Source organism: Meriones unguiculatus, chromosome 2 (assembly GCF_030254825.1).
Source record: "Meriones unguiculatus strain TT.TT164.6M chromosome 2, Bangor_MerUng_6.1, whole genome shotgun sequence".
Classification (NCBI taxonomy): Eukaryota; Metazoa; Chordata; class Mammalia; order Rodentia; family Muridae; genus Meriones; species Meriones unguiculatus.
Window position 1 is genome coordinate 63,326,179 of NC_083350.1, and position 17,342 is coordinate 63,343,520.

A 17,342-nucleotide genomic window follows, 5' to 3' on the forward strand; every position below is an offset into this window, starting at 1 on the left:
TGGAGCAGGAACACTGAAGATGAAAATTAAGCCGAAGGGGTGGCTGGAATAAGAGCTTTGCTTGAATGATTGCTGGTTGGAGGCATGAGCCCTTGAGACAAGGAATAAGGGAAATAGATTAGATGAGGAGAGGGGGAGGGGAGATCTGACTCGGGAAATAACATTTCCATACTAGAAGAGGCATCCGTAACAATATTGCTCAATCCTTGCTCCTTAACTGTTCCCTCTCCTCTGCATCAAGTCTACAGCCTGTTATAAATATCCATATCTCTATAGCTGCTTTCGCTTCTAACTTGTAGAGATTCACCCTTCCATGTTTACTTCGCCCAAACATAATTATAATGCACCAATGCCTTGCAAGTCACTCTAAGTGGGGACAGATGTATTTTTCCCCACTTGAAAGACACAACCGGCTGTCACCTTACAGAGGTATTATTATATCCTAGCCAAAAGACATGTATTGCCTAATTAGAAACTATTAAGTTAGATAATGTCATAAAGTCTCTGGAGAAATAGTGTTGCAGGAGGCAAACACACACACACACCAAGGTGCGGGGCATCGAGATTCATGAATTGTCTTAGATCTGTGACCTGACAACTATAAGTAAGAGTTTGTCTGTTGGTATGCACTTGGTGAGCAGAGTGGAGGTATATCCGTTGCATGACAAGGAGACTTGGACTCCTAAAAGACCGCGGAATACTCTACCTTTCTAGTCTGTTGTGCAGTGCTGATTCATGAACTTCAACCCAGTAGGAAGAACAAGCAAGCAGCTTGGCAATCTGCTAGTGCAGTGATATTTAACTTTCTTTATTCTTACAGACATTGAGGTGGGCATTGTGGCACCTGCCTGTAATCCTGGCCTTTGGGACGTGGTTGGGGTGGGGTAGGGAGGGTTGGAATTCAAAGACAACCTCGGTTTACATGAGTTTGAGGTCAGCCTGGTCTACATAGGGAGCTGCAAGGCAGCCAGGGACCCTGTCTGAGACACCAAAATTAATAGTTACTAAAAGATCAGATGCTCACTGGGGGCTTTTCCAGGCACGTGCCCCAGGCCAAAACTCACAACCCCAGCACCAGCCACAAACCCCGACGCCTTCCGACCCGGAAGAAACACCCGCCTCCTAAGAGGAGGAGTCCGTTAAGCACCAGGAGGTTCGCGGAGTTTCCGAGCATCAACACGGAAGTAACATCCAGCCGGAAGTTCTAGGGCTCGCCTCGGGAGGGGTGGGGGCGGGGAGCCACTGGCGGACTGCGGCCAGGATGGCGGCTCAAATTCCAATCGTGGCTGCCAGCTCTACCCCCGCCATAGCTAGAAACAGCAAGAAGAGGCCGGCCAGCCCTTCCCACAACGGCAGCGGAGGGGGATACGGCGTTAGTAAGAAGAAAAAGCTGTCCGGCTTCGGTCAGGTACGCCGTACGCACCGCCCGAGGAAGAGCGCGCCTGCGTGGGCCCCAGAGTCGCCCGGAGAGCTTGCGCGGGGAGGGGCGGAGAGTGAGGCGCATGCGCAGCGACAGCGCAGGGCCGGGAGGGCGGTTCGGTGCTCCGAGAGGAGCGTCCCGGCGGACTTGCGGTTTTGGTTAAAAGGTCACCCGCGTCACGTAGTGATGTGGGAGTTTGTAATTGATCTGGTAGAAGGGCCGCCCGGTTCTGTCAGGACCTGTTTCTGTATGTTCCTGCGTGGGAAGCTCGCTGACCATCCGTGGCAGACTCCTCGCAGACAACCGGAGGGAGTCTGAGGGGTCGCCCTGGTGTGCGGCATGGAGGGATACAGTGATTGATGCCAGTGGCTCCCTTCATTCTTTTAACGTGTTTAATCTGGAGTTTAAGCGTTCAAGTCTAGCTGGGCAGTGATGGTGCACGCCCTTAATCCCAGCACTTGGGAGGAAGAGGCAGGCGCATCTCTGCCAGTTTGGGGCCAGCCTGGTCTATAGAGCGAGTTCCAAGACACCAAGTTTTTTTTGTTTTTGTTTTGTTTTGTTTTTTCTCTATAAATCAAAAACAAAACATACAAAAAGAGGTTGAAGACAGTGTCGAAAGTGCTGAGGACAGTGTGTTGGCTCACCAGGTCCAGGAGTGGCGTGGTTGGGTTCTTGTGCGGTATAAAGATGGTTAAGCCCCTCAGCTTGTGTGGCGCGTTTGCCCAGGGACTTCGTTGGTAATTGGCGCTCCCACTCATTTTTAGCGTTTTATTGGGTTAATATGTTTGCATTCAGTGAAACACAGAAACTATGGAGAGTTTCCAGATAAGATAGCAATCCGAGTGGTCCAGAAAATCCCTGCTTATCTTGTCCTCATGCCTGGCAATTCTGTCACTGTGCTCTTCGCTCCCTGCCAGAGGTAACCTGTCTTCTGCCATCTCTTACCTCAGCTATGTTTTTAAAGAACGGAACCGTACAGAACGTATTCTTGTCTCCCCTTTAGTAATTCACTCAAATACTGATGTAATTGTCTGCCTCTTGTAAAATAGTGATTTTTGTTTCTTTGAAACAAAAAAAAAAAAAAAAAAAAAGTAAGGCAGTCTGGTTTTGAACTCATGATCCTGGCTCATCAGTTCCTAGAACTAAAATTTAAAAAATGGAACACCATGCCAGTTTCTTCTGTATGTACTCTTGGTTTTTTGAAAGAGGGTTTCTCTGATGTCCTAGAACTCACTCTGTAGACCAGGCTGGCCTCAAACAGATCTGCTTGCCTCTGCCTTCCACATGTAGTGTGCCACCGTGCCTGGCAGGTTTTGTTTGTTTTTGAAACAGGATTTCATTGTGTTTCTCAGGCTGGCTTAGAAACTCACTATGTATCTCAAGTTGGCCTCAAATTTCTTCTGGTTCTCCTTTTTCGGACTCCTGGATGTTGAGATTACAGGCATGCATCATCATGCCCAGCTCCCTTGAATACTCCTTTTTTTTTCTTTCCCTTCCCCAAGGTCTGATTATTTATTTGTTCCTCTTAAGGACTTATTTTTGACTGGATTCAGAAGTAGAAGCTCTCAGGAGGACAACTTATGTTTCTTGGTGATCTGTTCCTGGCACTTTTCTTTGGCCTCCTTCATTCTCTTGCCCAAAAGTTTAGTGTATTCTGTTGCTTCCTTTTTGTTTTCCTTAGTACATTGTTTCTTTAGAACAATAGATCTATGTTTGTGTCGAAGACACTTGGAGTAACAAGATGCTGAATGCTGGGTGCTTTGGTCCTGGTCTTCTTACCCTCTTTGTTTAAGAGCTTTCTTACAACATATTGGCCGACATCATCTTCTTTAGAGAGATTGAGGTGCTTTAGAATTGTGCTAGGTCTTTTAGGTCCCAGCTGACGAGGCACAGTAGTGTCTGTCAGCCCAGGAATATCCTTCTTTCCTTGTTTTTTTTTTTTTTTGTTGTTTTTTTTTTTTTAACAGTAACCAAGTTGCGAACACTCAGGCTGGCATCCACAATGCATCTACAAACAGACTTCTGCTGCCTCACTCCAGTTCTCCTTGTTCTACAATGAGAATGCCCCTTACTCGACAGCAGGTGCACTCTGCCGTGGGTCAAAGCGCCTTGCTGCATGGGAAAACCTTGTTTGTCATTCCCACCCCTGATCCAGACCATATAACCCTTCCACTTTTCACCCAGAGCATCGGCAGCTACGTCTGTGGCCATGCGCTTCTCATAGAACATATGAAACTTGCGGTCATTGTCCACCTCTCTGAGTTTGTGGCAGCCAGTGGCTAGAGAGAAGATCTTCAGCTTCATCTTGACACAGCCGCCCACCTAGGAGGTGCCACAAAAAAGAGCCCTTGTATGCTCTTGATTGGAGTCTTCAGGAGCAGCGCTGTGTATATTCTCCTGTAGTCCGTCCACAGTGTGACTTAGTGTTCACTTATGCCTAGACCAAGCAACATAGTCACTACAGAAAGATGAGATTTTTGTTTCTTTTTAGGTCTTTTTGTTTGTTTTTACTTTTGTTTTTTGATAGAAACCCTCAACATTGTAGCTCCTGCTGGACCTAGAACTTGTAGTATGTACCCTTGTATTATGTATGTAGTATGGCCTTGAACTCACAGAGATCTACCTGCCTCTGCCTCCAGTGCTGAGATTAAATACCAGCTTTACCACGTTCTGCTCTTTGTGGGTCACTTTTTGAAACAGAGTCTTGCTGTGTAGCCCATGCTGGCTGAAATTCACTGTGTAGCCCAGGCTCAGCTTCTTAGTCGAGATTACTGTTAGATGCTGCTGTCTTTGACTCTTAAGTGTTGACGAAAACCACTGCCCCCTTTCTTTTAAAAAGCCCCCACAGCAAAGACAAGGTTGTCCTGAAGTCTGAATCCCAGTGGTGAAGGCTGCTATTGGCAGAAATCGTTGGTTTGGCTTATACAGTTTTGCAGAAGTAGGTGGGTCCCAGGCCTTGCTGACTCCAGTGTCACACAGCAAGGCCAATTTCTCTACCCTGGGACTTACACCATCTCCTTTAGAAATGCATAGAGGGCATAGCCCTTAGCTTTAGGCGTTACTTCCTCATCTCTGCATTGGGCCTTTCATGTCTCAGGGCTGGATATTCCATCTCATAAAGTCTCTTAGTGTTAATGGTACTTTCACAATATGGAAAGAGTAGATCATCTTATATCTTATTTTTATTACAGCAGACTTGATTTTCCTTCTGACTAAAGGCCTTCCCGTCTTTCTGACTCAGCACTGACACCAGAGTCGCAGGGAGACTGAATGAGGGTAACAGAGGAACAAGGGTGGAGTAACATGGGAGTGGGATGAAGAGGAAAGGCAAGCGAAACCAGTATGCCCTCTCTGGGGTTTGCCTGGCTAGAGATGGCATAGAAGCCTCCCCTGGCGGAGAAGCAGTCGCTTTTCTGTGATACAAAGTAAGTACTTCACCATCGGGCCAACTCCCAGACCTTCGTCCCTTCTGCACTCTTCCCTAGGCTGCTGCCCCCGTCACCCCGACTACTGTCAGCAGACGCTCTTGGTTTGGTGGGGTGGCCTCTCCCTGCTAGAGCTGTGTGACTGTCTAGTCCACACTGACTTGTAGTGAGTGCTTTCCACAGGGGCCTCTAGAGACTCCATCCGCCAAGACCTCAGGGAACTGTATTGCCCCTGGTGCTGGAGGCTGGAGTTGACTGCACGCTGTCTGCAGTGCTCCTGTCCCAGCCCGAGTCTTCTTTCTTTTCCTTTAAGCATCTCCCTGCTTCCTTAGCAGCTCAGCGTGTTTGTCCCAGATGACCTCTTTCCTCCTAACACTGGCTGGTCTCCTGAGAGCCTCTAGTTACCTTCTAATTAGAAGTTTCTTTTCTCCTTTTGCCCTTGGATCACAGCCTCCTAAAACATGGATTTCAGGGCCAGTGAGATGGCTCAGTAAGGAGAGGTGGAAATGCAGCAGTACATGTGACACCCGCAAGTAAATACAGAAATTCAAGCTAGATTTCAGTGTGAGTTTCTTAAGGCTTAAGGTTTTGCATAATGCTGGGAAGACTGGAACGATGGAGGATGACAGGATGGCTGTCTCCACTGAGGAGCCCAGGCCAATGCAGAGACCCCAGAGAGGAGTTTGAGGAGAGACCTTTCAGAGAATTATTGTGACAGTGAATGACCCTGTCTTCCTATTTCTGTTGCTGCCATAAATCCCACGGAGAGGACACACACACTCACACTCACATACAACACATACAAAACCTGCCTTATAAGTTAAATATGCACTTTCTCAGGAGCACAGTCACTTCACTTCTAGGTACACACCCAACAGAAATGAAAACATGACAGTTGTTCTAGTTAGATTTTTTTTTTTTCTTTTGGGGGATGTTTTGTTTAAGACAGGGTTTCCCTGTGTAGCTTACATATCAGACTTGTTATGTTGACCAGCCTGACAGATTTTTGCCTGCCTGTGTCTCCTAAATGCTGACATTAAAGGCATGCATCACCATGCCTGGACTAGCTGGCTAGTTTTCTGTGATAAACACTGGGACAGAAGTAACTCAGGGTGGGGAAGGATCGATTTCAGCTCTCACTTCCAGGCCATAGCCCATCACTGAGAGAAGCCAGGAACTTAATGGGGGAACTGTGGAGGATTGCTGCTCACCAGCTTTCTTTCCCTCTGGCTTGCTCGGCTTGCTCAGCCCAGGCCTGCCTGCTTAGGGATGGTGCTCCCCACAGTAGACCACTCTCACATCAATCATCAGTCAAGACAGTTCCTCACAGACAAGGTCAGAGGCCACTGTGGTCAAGACAGTTCTTCATTGTCATTCCCTCATTCCCAGGTGATTGGTGTCGAATTGACTAAAACCAACCAACAGCTTTACTTAAAATTGTATGGCTGCATGTGGATGTGTGTGTTCACAGGCATGGCAGTTCTGTTTATAATTGAATGTTGAAAATAAGCCACGTGTTCAACAGGGAGATGGATAAATAGGTTTTAACACATCCATGTAGCAAATTCTACTCTGATGAGAAATAGGAAAATGGGTGAAACAAACTACTGAGCCATGTAACGGCATCAAGGTGCCATTCTGACCTGAAGAGGCCAGGCACAAGACACACAGCGCCACATTTCACCTGTAAGATGTCCTGGAAGAGGGGAAAGTCATGTAGAAGAATCAGAACAGTGTTGCCCTTGGGGCTGGAAGGGGTTGGGCAGGAAGGGGCGAGAGAGTGTTCTGGAACATTGAGAGTGTACTGTGTCTTGGAAAGGGTTTGGATGCCCAGTGTCAATATTGAGAAACACATGAAACCTATACCTGACAGGTATGATGCATTTCGGTCTGTGAAGACCACGCCTCTGTTCCTAGAATGTTTGTCTTGGAACTGATTCACAAGTCAGACAACTTTTCTTCTTTTCTCTGGGGGTTGTTATCATAAAGGTTTGGTTTAAAGCAGATCAGCTGCGTGACTGGACACAGCACTCCAGCTGCCCGCTGACTCACATCCCTCCAGCTTCCTCCTCTTTCTCAAAACCCCAAACTAACTCCAGCCTGGGTTTTCTGATCAAATTAGGACCCTTACGGTCCAGACTCTTAAGGCTCTCTCCTGGAGCCCTGGACACTTGCATGTCTGTCTTCTTGAGAGTAAAAGTAAGGAACCCTTGCCAGGTTTGGTGGCACAACCCTGTAATCTCAGCACTCAGGGGGGACAGAGACAGGCAGATCTCTGTAAATTCAAGGCCAGCCTGCTCTATAAAGAGAGTCCAGGACAGCCAAGGCTACACAGAGAAACCCTGTGTCCAAACAAACAAACAAAGATGTGAAACCCACCTGGCTTAAAAGGTTTTTTTCCCCTGTTTTAAGGGTGTCAGCATTGAAGCCGTGAGTGAGAATAAAATGGCATCCTCTGAGTTTAGCTCAGGACCTGTGGAAAAAGCTGCCAAACCGCTGCCGTTTAAGGATCCCAACTTTGTGGTAAGCATATAAGCTGTTACACAAATGCAGGGGTGAACAACTGCACCTCAGCCTCTGATCTAGCGGGGCCTGAGGTGCCTCTGGGATCCCCTTCTCCCTCTCTCCCATTCATCACCCTCTCCCATGTGCTGCTGAAGATAGGAGTGGGGGGTGAGGGAAGATATGGGACTGGACAGGAAAGGGCTTTTGTGATGTCTCAGTGTGCCAGGCTTTTTCAGAAATCCCCAGAGGACAGAGATTTTCCATGATTGTTCCCCTCTGCTTTTTATTGGCCTTAAATAATTTTAAAGAAGCTTGAAGTAGATAACTAAAATGGGAGCACTCCTCACCTGTCCTTTCAATACCTTTCATTCATGAGGGCTATGTATGGAGTAATCGGCTACAGTGACCCAAATTATAACTTTAAAGGGCTATTTTGTTAGTAATGAGTTTTGGCAATCCATTGTAACCAGGGTCTGCAGATATGTTAGTAGTCTTTTCCATTCATGTTTTTAATCTTTCTAGCACAAAAAGAAATTTCCAGAAGGCTTGCCATACCATGATTGAAGCTTATTTCAGTATTCCAGGACCACTAGTGATTATGAGGCAGTGACACACCCTCAGAAGGGGTTTAGAGATGTGGTCTCCAGATTAAATCCAACTTTGTGGTAAACTTACTTTAAAGGGATGAGGTCATAAGTGAATTCAACTGGGATGGACCCAGTAAAGAATTTATTTTCCTGTGTACATCCTGAAAAGTAGCCATTTATTTCTGTTCCATTACCAGCAAACCAATGGGTTTGGAAAGCCCCCAAACCATTTTTGTTTGCTTGCTTACTTTAGATTTTTGTTTTGTTTTTTGAGAAAGGGTCTCCTGGAGCCTAGTAGGCTGGCCTCAAACTCATTTTGCAACTGAGGCTGGCCTTGAACTCCCAAATTCTCCTGCCTCTGCCTCCTGAGTGCTAGGATTATAGGTATATTCACCATGAATAGTTAAAAACTATGTTCTTTTAAACAAAGATGAAAGCGTAAGGTGACAAGTAGTCGCTGATAGGCCGAGAAGTGCCTGGCACTTCAAACGGGAACGGTGTCAAGATTCCCCAAGCCTATCTCCCACTGACTTGTGTCTCCTAACCCTTTAATTTGAGCAGCATTCTGGCCACGGCGGCGCAGTGGCTGGCAAGAAGAGCAGAACCTGGAAGAACCTCAAACAGATCCTCGCTGCTGAAAGGGCGTTGCCGTGGCAACTGAACGATCCTAACTGTGAGCTGTCTAGAGCCTTCCATGTGTTTGTAATGCAGACAGGAACTTCCTCACAACAAGCCCACGTTGTTTGCTCGTGTTTGTGTTATTTCGGGGGGGGGGGGGGAAACGCTCGTAGCCCGAGAACCACACAGTGGCACCCATCCAGGGATATTATGCATGTATTCCCTTTTCGCCGAGTCTGTTTGTTTGCGTTGTCCCGGCTGTGTGGTTTTTAGTGTCATTATTTAAAATTTCAGTCTGGAGAGGTAGGTCCCACTGTGATAATGTTGATGTTGCTATTAGGCTTCTCATTTAAAAGCCTACTCTTTAAATTTGTTTTCACAAGCAACACAGGCCACCTGTAATGTGAGACTGGGAAGGTCTCCAGCATGCAGTCCCAGCCACCCTCTGTGAGCAAATGCCTCCTACTGTAGTTCTGTCCTGCCCTGGGCAAAAGCCGTTAGATGTTCTGCTGCTTTGGAAACTTCAGGTTCCAAGATCTCTCCACTTCCTGTCTTGCTGTGCATCTTTCATGGGGGTGACTCACATGGCGACAAGTTAGTCATCTGGGTGTGGACTGCCTGAGTCTGGGTGTGCAGAGTTAGTGGCTGTGTGGCCTTTCGTCAGCCCATCTTAGCTGGAGACTGTAAAATAGCCTTTGGGTAGACGAACCTGGCAGTTCCGCTGGGGTCACTTGTCTCTGGTGGCAGGACAAGACCCTTGCTGAGGCCTGCACTTAGTCTGTGACGTACTGTGTCATTTTTGAGCCGTCTCCCTTATTTTTCTGACTAATCCCCAGAGGCTTCTATAAGTGTGTAACCACAAAGGACAATTTCAGAACTGTTATCATATGTTAGCTTAGAATAAAGGAGGGGGAATTAGGGTAGTTTGAAGGTTATTTGCTCATCTTCTTTTCTTTCTTCTTTTTAGACTTTAGTATTGATGCTCCTCCATCCTTTAAGCCAGCTAAGAAGTATTCTGATGTTTCAGGCCTTCTGGTGAGTATAATTACACCTGTCTATATTAGCATTAGATACAAGATTTCACAGCTGTGTCTCTCTAAACCGAAGATCCTGCCTGGAGTTCATTCTGTGACCCTAGTGTGGGTAGCCTGGAGGGGCCATCACTCTAGAAAACAAGACACAGGATTTTCACTTCTTCTTTTTCTTTTTCTGATAGTAACTCTGTGAGACAACATGAATGAAATAGCCATTTCGGTTTTCACCCTTAAGGTTTTAAAATACATTACACAATTGATGGTAGTTTAAAGAAAATATACAGCTGCTGCTGTAGCTCAGTGGAAGAGCCCTGCCTAGCATGCCCTCAGAGTGCCCCAGATCCAGCACAGAGTGGCTCTTTAAATCAGAACAAACACACACTTGTAAGCCTTTTCCCAAATGAAGCCGTATGTGTAACCGACATATCTAAAGGGACTGGAGCCCTCTGTCCATGAGGGATTGTGTGGGTCTGGTCCTCTGTCTTCCTCTGCCCGTAGTGGCCCCTCCATGCTCCTGGAGCTGGAGGTGTGGGATCGAGGCAAGCGCTGATGCTCAGGCAGAGAGAGCCTGCTCCCACTCTGGGTGCAGAACCTGCAGAGAAACTGCAGCTCAGCTTCCTCCCTCCTCATCTGTGGTAACTTTGAAACATGCCCTTTTCTGCTAATAATAGAAGCAATGAAGCAGGCGGCCTCTGAAATTCACCTGTGCATCCTTTAAGTGCTTTGAAGTTTAATGAGGATAACTGACTCCACCGTGTGTCACTCACTGGCCAAATTAATTTTATACATTATACTAGGAGAATCGCTTCTTCTGTTACAACATAATCTCCTCCCTCAACTCCTGGTTCTTCTCACTGTTCTGGCATATGCTTCTGTCTGAAATCATACGGCTACATGTTTGGGTTAAAGTGTTTGTACTCCTTAAGGCTCTTTTGCTGTGGACATGGGCCTCTGTATGGTGGTGTTGAGCCAGAAAGAGGTTGACCTGATGAATTAATGATGTGTCTTTAAAATGGGTCACATATGGGTCAGATTTCATGGGCATGGACTAGTTTCTGCAAGAGAGGCTGTCATGAAAAGAGCCTGTTTTTCCTCATTCTTTGTGTACACACGTGCCTTTCCTGTACTTGGCCTGTTCTCTTCACACACAGCCAAGTGGGGCCCTCACCAGGATGCCAACAATGAGAGCTAACTAAGCCTCTTTTCTTCTTTAGAACGCGTGTGTGCGCACACACACACCCACACACACACACACACACACACTTTATACGTGCAAGTGTTTGGCCTTCGTGCTGTGTCCCTGGTATCCCCTGAGATATCCTGGGGCTGGGTATCCAGCAGGTGCTCCTAGCCACTGAGCCATCTCTCCAGCACCATAAGCTTCATTTCTTCCCAAAGCATCCAGGTATTTTTGAGTAGCACCACAGAATGAACTAGAACACCATCCCAGCTTTCTTTTTGTGCAAGTTTGCATGACATATCTGCCATGCGTTTTTTGTTTTTTGTTTTTTTGCCTTAGTCTGCTTTGTATCTGGAATGAGTTTCTTGTAGAGAGGGTCTTGCTTTGTACCCACCTGACAGTCTGGCTGCACATGATAGCTTCATGTGGTGCACATTTCAGTGACCATTAGTGTGGGGAAATTCAATCAACCTACTCAGCAGCATTTTCTTTGTTCCCTCTGTGCACCTTGATCCCTTGTTTTGGGCTTCTGTTGGTCTAATTGGGCACCTTTAAACCCTTTGGAACAGTTTTAGGTTACAGTAAAACTGAGAGGCTGTTCTATGGTGGTTCTCACAGACTCCAGATTTAGCTCGTTCTGGTGCATTTGCTCTGATTACTGAACCAGTAGAGATGGTATTGTTACCACAGTTTATTTCAGTTGTCTTAGTTTGGGGCCAGGTATAGTCCAGTGATACAGCTTTGCCTCCTGTGCCTAGGGTGATTTGAACCATAGAACCACCAACAGAGAGGGAGAGGAAGAGAGAAGGGCAGGTCTTAAACAGGAGAGAGAACAGTAAATTTGGCCAAGCCTCATATCCTGTCCTGTCTAGGATGCCATCATAGTTAGTTGTCACAACTCTTTATGGTGACTGAAGGGATGGCTCAGAGATTAAGAGCACACTGTCTGCTCTTCCAGCAGTTCTGAGTTCAATTTCCAGCAACCACATGGTGGCTCATAACCATCTATAATGAGATCCTTCTCTGGCATGCAGGTGTACATGCAGACAGAAAATTATACACATAATAAATGTAACTCTTTACCATTCTTGATTGTGGCAGTTTCTCAAATTTTCCTTGTTTTGACAACTTTGTCATGGGTTTTTATTGTTTTGTTTTGAGATGGATAGTCTTCCTGTGACATCTCTAGCCAGTCTTGAACTCCTGAGCACACGAGATCCCCCTGCCTCAGCCTCATATGTGCTGGGATTAAATGCACAAGCCACTACAGCCAGCTGCTGGTTCAGTACTTTATAGGATGCTCTGCTGTGGAGCTGTGTCATGTGCTTTCCTCATTAGGGTACCTGGCTAACTAGACATTTCAATTTTTATTCATGCCTCCTACTTTTGTTTAAAAGCTGAATGGTTGCCTCGTAGTCCCAATGCTTATCTTACTGTAGTGTGAGTTTATTTTGGTACTATCTTGCTTGTCTGCAATGTGAAGCCCTTGTGCTAACTAATCTCTTTACAGCGCATTCTTCTGTTCTTTGTTAGTATGTTTACTTGTAAGATAACACAAAATAGACTATTATTAGTTCTTGCTTTAATTATCTTTTAGAGAAACAAAATTTTTAAAGAAATTTTTTTGTTGTTGTTTATTCTATTTCTGGCTTTTTCTTTTTTTTTTTTTTTAACAGGGTTTGTGTATATAGCAAGCTGACCCACAGCTTTTTACTAGAATTAGTTCCTGAATTATATCTCTGACTATTGTTTTCTTGGTCATTGGTCTGTTGCTGCCTTTTGTCTATTGTACTGTGTGCTTCACTCATTTCAGTGGTTGTCTGAGGCAAGAGAGCTGGTGTAGCCCCAGTTACTGTTATGCCCTGAGCCACTTTGAGCAGCTGAAAGTCAGGGGTTATAAACAGGCGTGGAATCTAGCCCCTTGGTGTGTCCTCTTTGTCCTCAGCCTTGGCTAGCAGCTGTTGGTTGGTACAGCACCTTTCACCTGTGAAAGGGCACAGCATCATTTTGTAAAAACATTACTTTAGGCCTCTGTGGAATTGGCAGATTCCTTGCCTTGCCACACATACATGGGTTATCTAAGCTCTGCATATAAGGTCTTCAGAACATACAAAGAACCCTACTACCAAGCCACCGACAGATGGTCGTTTAAAAGAAGCCAGGAAGAGCTAGGCAGCAGAAGAGGAAATAGAGATGACCAGGCAGACTTTTAACCTCACTGATAGCCAGAAAAGACCATTACTTCTTTTCTGGAAGGACTGATGGTGTTTGGTTGTGCATTTCAGCCTAGATATATATATTATAAAAAAAATGTTGTATATTCACTGCTATTTGGGGGTAGGAAGGGCATTGACGCAGCTCCCTTGAATGACAATTTGGCACTTTATTCTTAAAACAAAGCAAATCAAAACAAAACCCTGTGACCTGGCAGTATGCCTTTCTGCAGCTCCCTGGAGAAATAGGCTGTGCATGGGACTTAGGCAGGAATGTTTCTGAGAGACTATTACAAAGTTTTAGGGTCCCATGAAAGTATGTTGCTGAGATGTGTTCCTGCTATTCTGTGAACCTCCAGATCCATGTGCACCAACATAGATCCATGTTGGTTCCAGGGCACGTTCATGATGTAAGAGATGCCAGATGATATAGACTGATAAAGACTTACACATACACACACCAATTTCTCTCCTTGGCTTGTTGTATAGTAAGGGTATAAATTTTAAAAGTCTGGAAGGATCCCCACCTAACAGTGGCTTTCTTGGGGGAAGCAAAAGGCTTTGAGGTAGGAGTTGGGTACTTTCCTTCTCTATGTCGTGTTTTAATCTTGTTTGTTTAGGTAGCAGTGTAGTTCATCTTGGTTGGGCACAGGAGGAAGGCATGAGTCGTATCACACCTGCATCGCCCTCTTTATGAAGCTGGCCAGTGTTGCGGCTCTGGAGGATATGGGGGACTGTGCTCACTGTCTGTCACCCAGAAGTTGGGGGCAGGGGTAAAGCTGTTAGGTGAGTCCCCACGGACAGGCAGCCTGTTTGTCCTCCGGTCTCGAGGACAGAATCCAGAGGAGGGCAGAATAGTCTTCTCATCTGGCTCAGGGATATTACTTGGCATGCTCCTTTCTATTCAGAGTGCTGCATGTTGGCTCCTGGGTCCGCTCTGTTTAAGCTTTTGTTGGTGACCACTTTGTCTGTGCCACAAGATCTCTGTGTTTGCACAGCAGCCTTCTTGGCAGTGAGTTGTGGACTCGGGTGGCCAGTCCAGCACAGTTTGGTGGTAGGAATGAGGCTGCCACAGATGGAGCCGCACTGAGGCCACACATAGGTTCATACATGGAGCCAGATAATCCAAGCCAAGTCCATGTGCTAATACACTGCTGCGTTTCCTGAGGGTGGCTCACCCCTGCCAGATAGTTAGCCTAACTGCTGCGCAGCCAGCCACAGGTTCACCAAAACAGCTTTGTTACTGTTTTTCAAATCAAGCCTTTTCCTATGTGGCCATCATCAAAGGAAAGGTTAACTCATAGGAGACAGTGCCTGACAGTGTCCTTCCCATTCCCAGCTCTTACATCTCTCTGCCCCTGTCCTTGAGCTTTAGAAGGGGTAAGACATGGTCTGATTAGGGCTAAAGACTCAACAGCCACTTGTTCTCAGCACCTGACCAGTCACGAGTCTCCGTAGAGGTGGGAGTTAGAAGGCAGGGACATGTGACCATTATGAAATCCATTTTGGATCTGCAGCTTGCAGGATGCCAATAAGGAGTGACCGGGATCTGGTGTGGCGTCTCTTCTTCCTCAAGCCTGTCCCTTGGAGTGTTTCTCGAGTCTGGAGAGGTGAATGAGTCTTTGCCAAAGTGAGCAATTTAGTGTTCTTGGTGACAGCAAAACATAATGAAGATGTATTGTACTTTGAGTAGGAAAAGTAGGAAAAGATTGAAGTTTGTACTTAAAATATCTCCACCAACAGCTTTCCGTCCTTTCCTCTTTTCACCCAGGCCAACTACACAGACCCTCAGAGCAAGCTGCGGTTCAGCACCATTGAAGAGTTTTCCTACATCCGCAGGCTGCCATCCGATGTGGTCACAGGCTACCTGGCCCTGAGGAAGGCCACAAGCATTGTTCCCTGAGCCTGGAAGTGGAGACGGAGTGCAAATGGCCTCAGATCACACTGCGCTCTTGATTTTGTTTCACAGAAACAAACATTTCTGCTGTCAGTTTGAAACTGTCGGCTCTGCACCTTGGAAAGAATGTCTGACTGTACCCTGAGGATTTTTGGGTTTTTTTCTCCCCAAGTGTGAACTTCCTAGTTGAATTAAATCATAGGTCAATTGTTGCCTCGAGTGAAAATTGTTTGATAAGAAAACACAGTAAAATTGTGCATTTCAATTAACTCAAGAAAGTACCTGAATTTTGCTTGCAAGTTGTGAACTCCCATTCAACATTTTCAAAGAATGTGCAGTGAAGACACACAGGCCAGGATTGTTCTGGAGCCTCAAGCCTGCTGGCCTTTCCGTGGATCAGAAGCTTCCTATGGTTTCTACTGTGCTGTCAGGGAGTTTTGAAACATTGGATGCCTTTACCCAACACAGCATGCCTGCTGGTGATTTATTTGTCTCGGTCATATGGTTGGTGAATTGAGACATTGGCCTTCAGGGCTCAAAGGATAAACTCAGCTTTTAAAAGGGAAAGTAATTAGCTAGGTCAGAGAAAACAGATTTTGCAGGCCCAGCAGGTAAGATCACTTGTTGCTTTTGCAGGGGACCCAGGTTTGGTTCCCAGCACTCACGTAGTGACTCACAACTATTTCTGACATAGTTCCCTCTTCTGACATCACTGGCTGTGCACCACATACATACACACAAGTAAACTCTCATAGCTATAAAAACAATAGAAGGCTTTCTAAAAAATTGCATTGTCTTCTTAAGGCCACACTGATATCCAGGTTGCTCTGATATGAGTCCTAATCCTTGCTACACGTCTTTACTATAAGAGAGGAGCCACGAGGAGCACCTTAGAGTGACCAGAATGTTAGAGATATATCTTGCAGAGCTGAGGTGAGGAAGACCTTGAACTGCCATTACTTTTCTTGCAGTAACTGAATGCCTGACAAATATATGTCTATTGCTATGGGGAAGGCATAAAGCAGGAGCCTGAGGCAGCTGGCCACACTGCATCCACAATCATAGAGCAGAGAACAGACAAGAAGTAAGGCCGGACTGTACCACTTCAAGGCCTGCCTTAGGAGAGGCTTGCCTCAGAGTGGCTATACCACATGGAATAACTCAACAACCTTCCAAGACTACCAGCTACCACTGGGCACCAAATGCTCAAACATATTTCACATTGATATCCCTATACCATGTCTCCCAACTTAAAGCATGTACCCACCCAGACTTCGAATGTGCTTTGTAACTGTTGATGGCACTTACCAGTTATCACTGTTTTCTGAACCCATGCCTCCTCGGAAGAGGTCATAGAACTTGACCCATCATCAGACAGGACAGGTGTTCTATGGAGAGGTCACAAATGATGTCTTCTTACATGAAGCGGTCAATGTTATTTCCAGTAAAAGTTCGCATCTGAGAGAATGTGGGAGCCTTATTTGGATCCTGGTTCAAACAAAAAGCTTAAAATGTTTCAGATACATTTCTAAACTTGATAGATTTTGATATGTGAAGGAATTTAAGAATACTTATGACTACTTTTAGTCAGAATGCTGGTATCATAATGGTAAAGGAAAGGGTTTATTTTTTTAGAGGCAAAGGCTGAAACATTTATGGGCAGAGTGATATGATATCTGGGATTTGTTTTAGGACGATGTAGGAGAGAGGAAATGGATGGAAGTAGTGTTGAAACAAGATTGGCCAGGAGTCAACTGTTGTGTGCTAAGTACACGGAAGTTCGTTATGCCATTCTCCTCTGTAATTCTCCACAATAAACTTAACAATAACATGGTATTTTTATTGCTAACAGTTAAATAGAGAAATTACTCAATTTCTGAAGCTCCTCACACAAGAGTAGGTTAGGAAGAAAGAAGCACTAGGTGCTCTGAATTGAGGTCATCTTTGCCGTGTTGTCCTGGAGTCAGAGAACTCAGTTGGTCAACTTTCTGTTGCTGTGACAAGAAGACCTGAGAAAGTTAGCACACTCACAATCCAGTCACCTCTCAAGTGAGCCCAAGTGGGACCAAGCCTTCAACGTGGAAGCCTTTTGTCGGGTAGGGCTATTGGTCAATCACACTCCTGACGAACACATGGAGGAGGTCTGGAATCCGTCAGCACAAATCCAGCTGCTCTGTCTCTGGAACTTCCCAAACAACTTAGCAAGGAGTATGACAGAAACTGATACAGACAGAACATCATTTTCAGTGTCTGGCATTGTTTCTGAAGGGGCTTTTTTCTTGACAAAGAGGAGGAACTCATCTTTATTGCTAGCTAGCAGTTTCCTCCCATTTGTTTCCAAGAGAAATAAGTCTCCAAGGCCTGGGCTGGCTTGCTACAAAGGGCCCTTGTAATATTCCACACTGCAAAACCCCAGACTATACTCACCAGCATTCATCTTGCAAACAGCAGAAACACTAAGCT

General features: G+C 45.8%; 1 protein-coding gene and 1 pseudogene across 1 annotated transcript; one reads left to right on the forward strand and one right to left on the reverse strand.

Moving 5' to 3' along the window:
* Positions 1-1,186: 1,186 nt before the first annotated feature.
* Positions 1,187-15,091, forward strand: Ino80c (INO80 complex subunit C). Its single transcript, XM_021649232.2, has 5 exons — positions 1,187-1,408; positions 7,258-7,368; positions 8,499-8,610; positions 9,523-9,590; positions 14,754-15,091. Exons 1-5 carry the CDS (start codon positions 1,262-1,264, stop codon positions 14,883-14,885), a joined length of 570 nt encoding a protein of 189 aa, XP_021504907.1. The 5' UTR covers positions 1,187-1,261; the 3' UTR covers positions 14,886-15,091.
* On the reverse strand, positions 2,954-3,724 carry LOC110555797 (small ribosomal subunit protein eS6-like; annotated as a pseudogene).
* Positions 15,092-17,342: the final 2,251 nt, after the last annotated feature.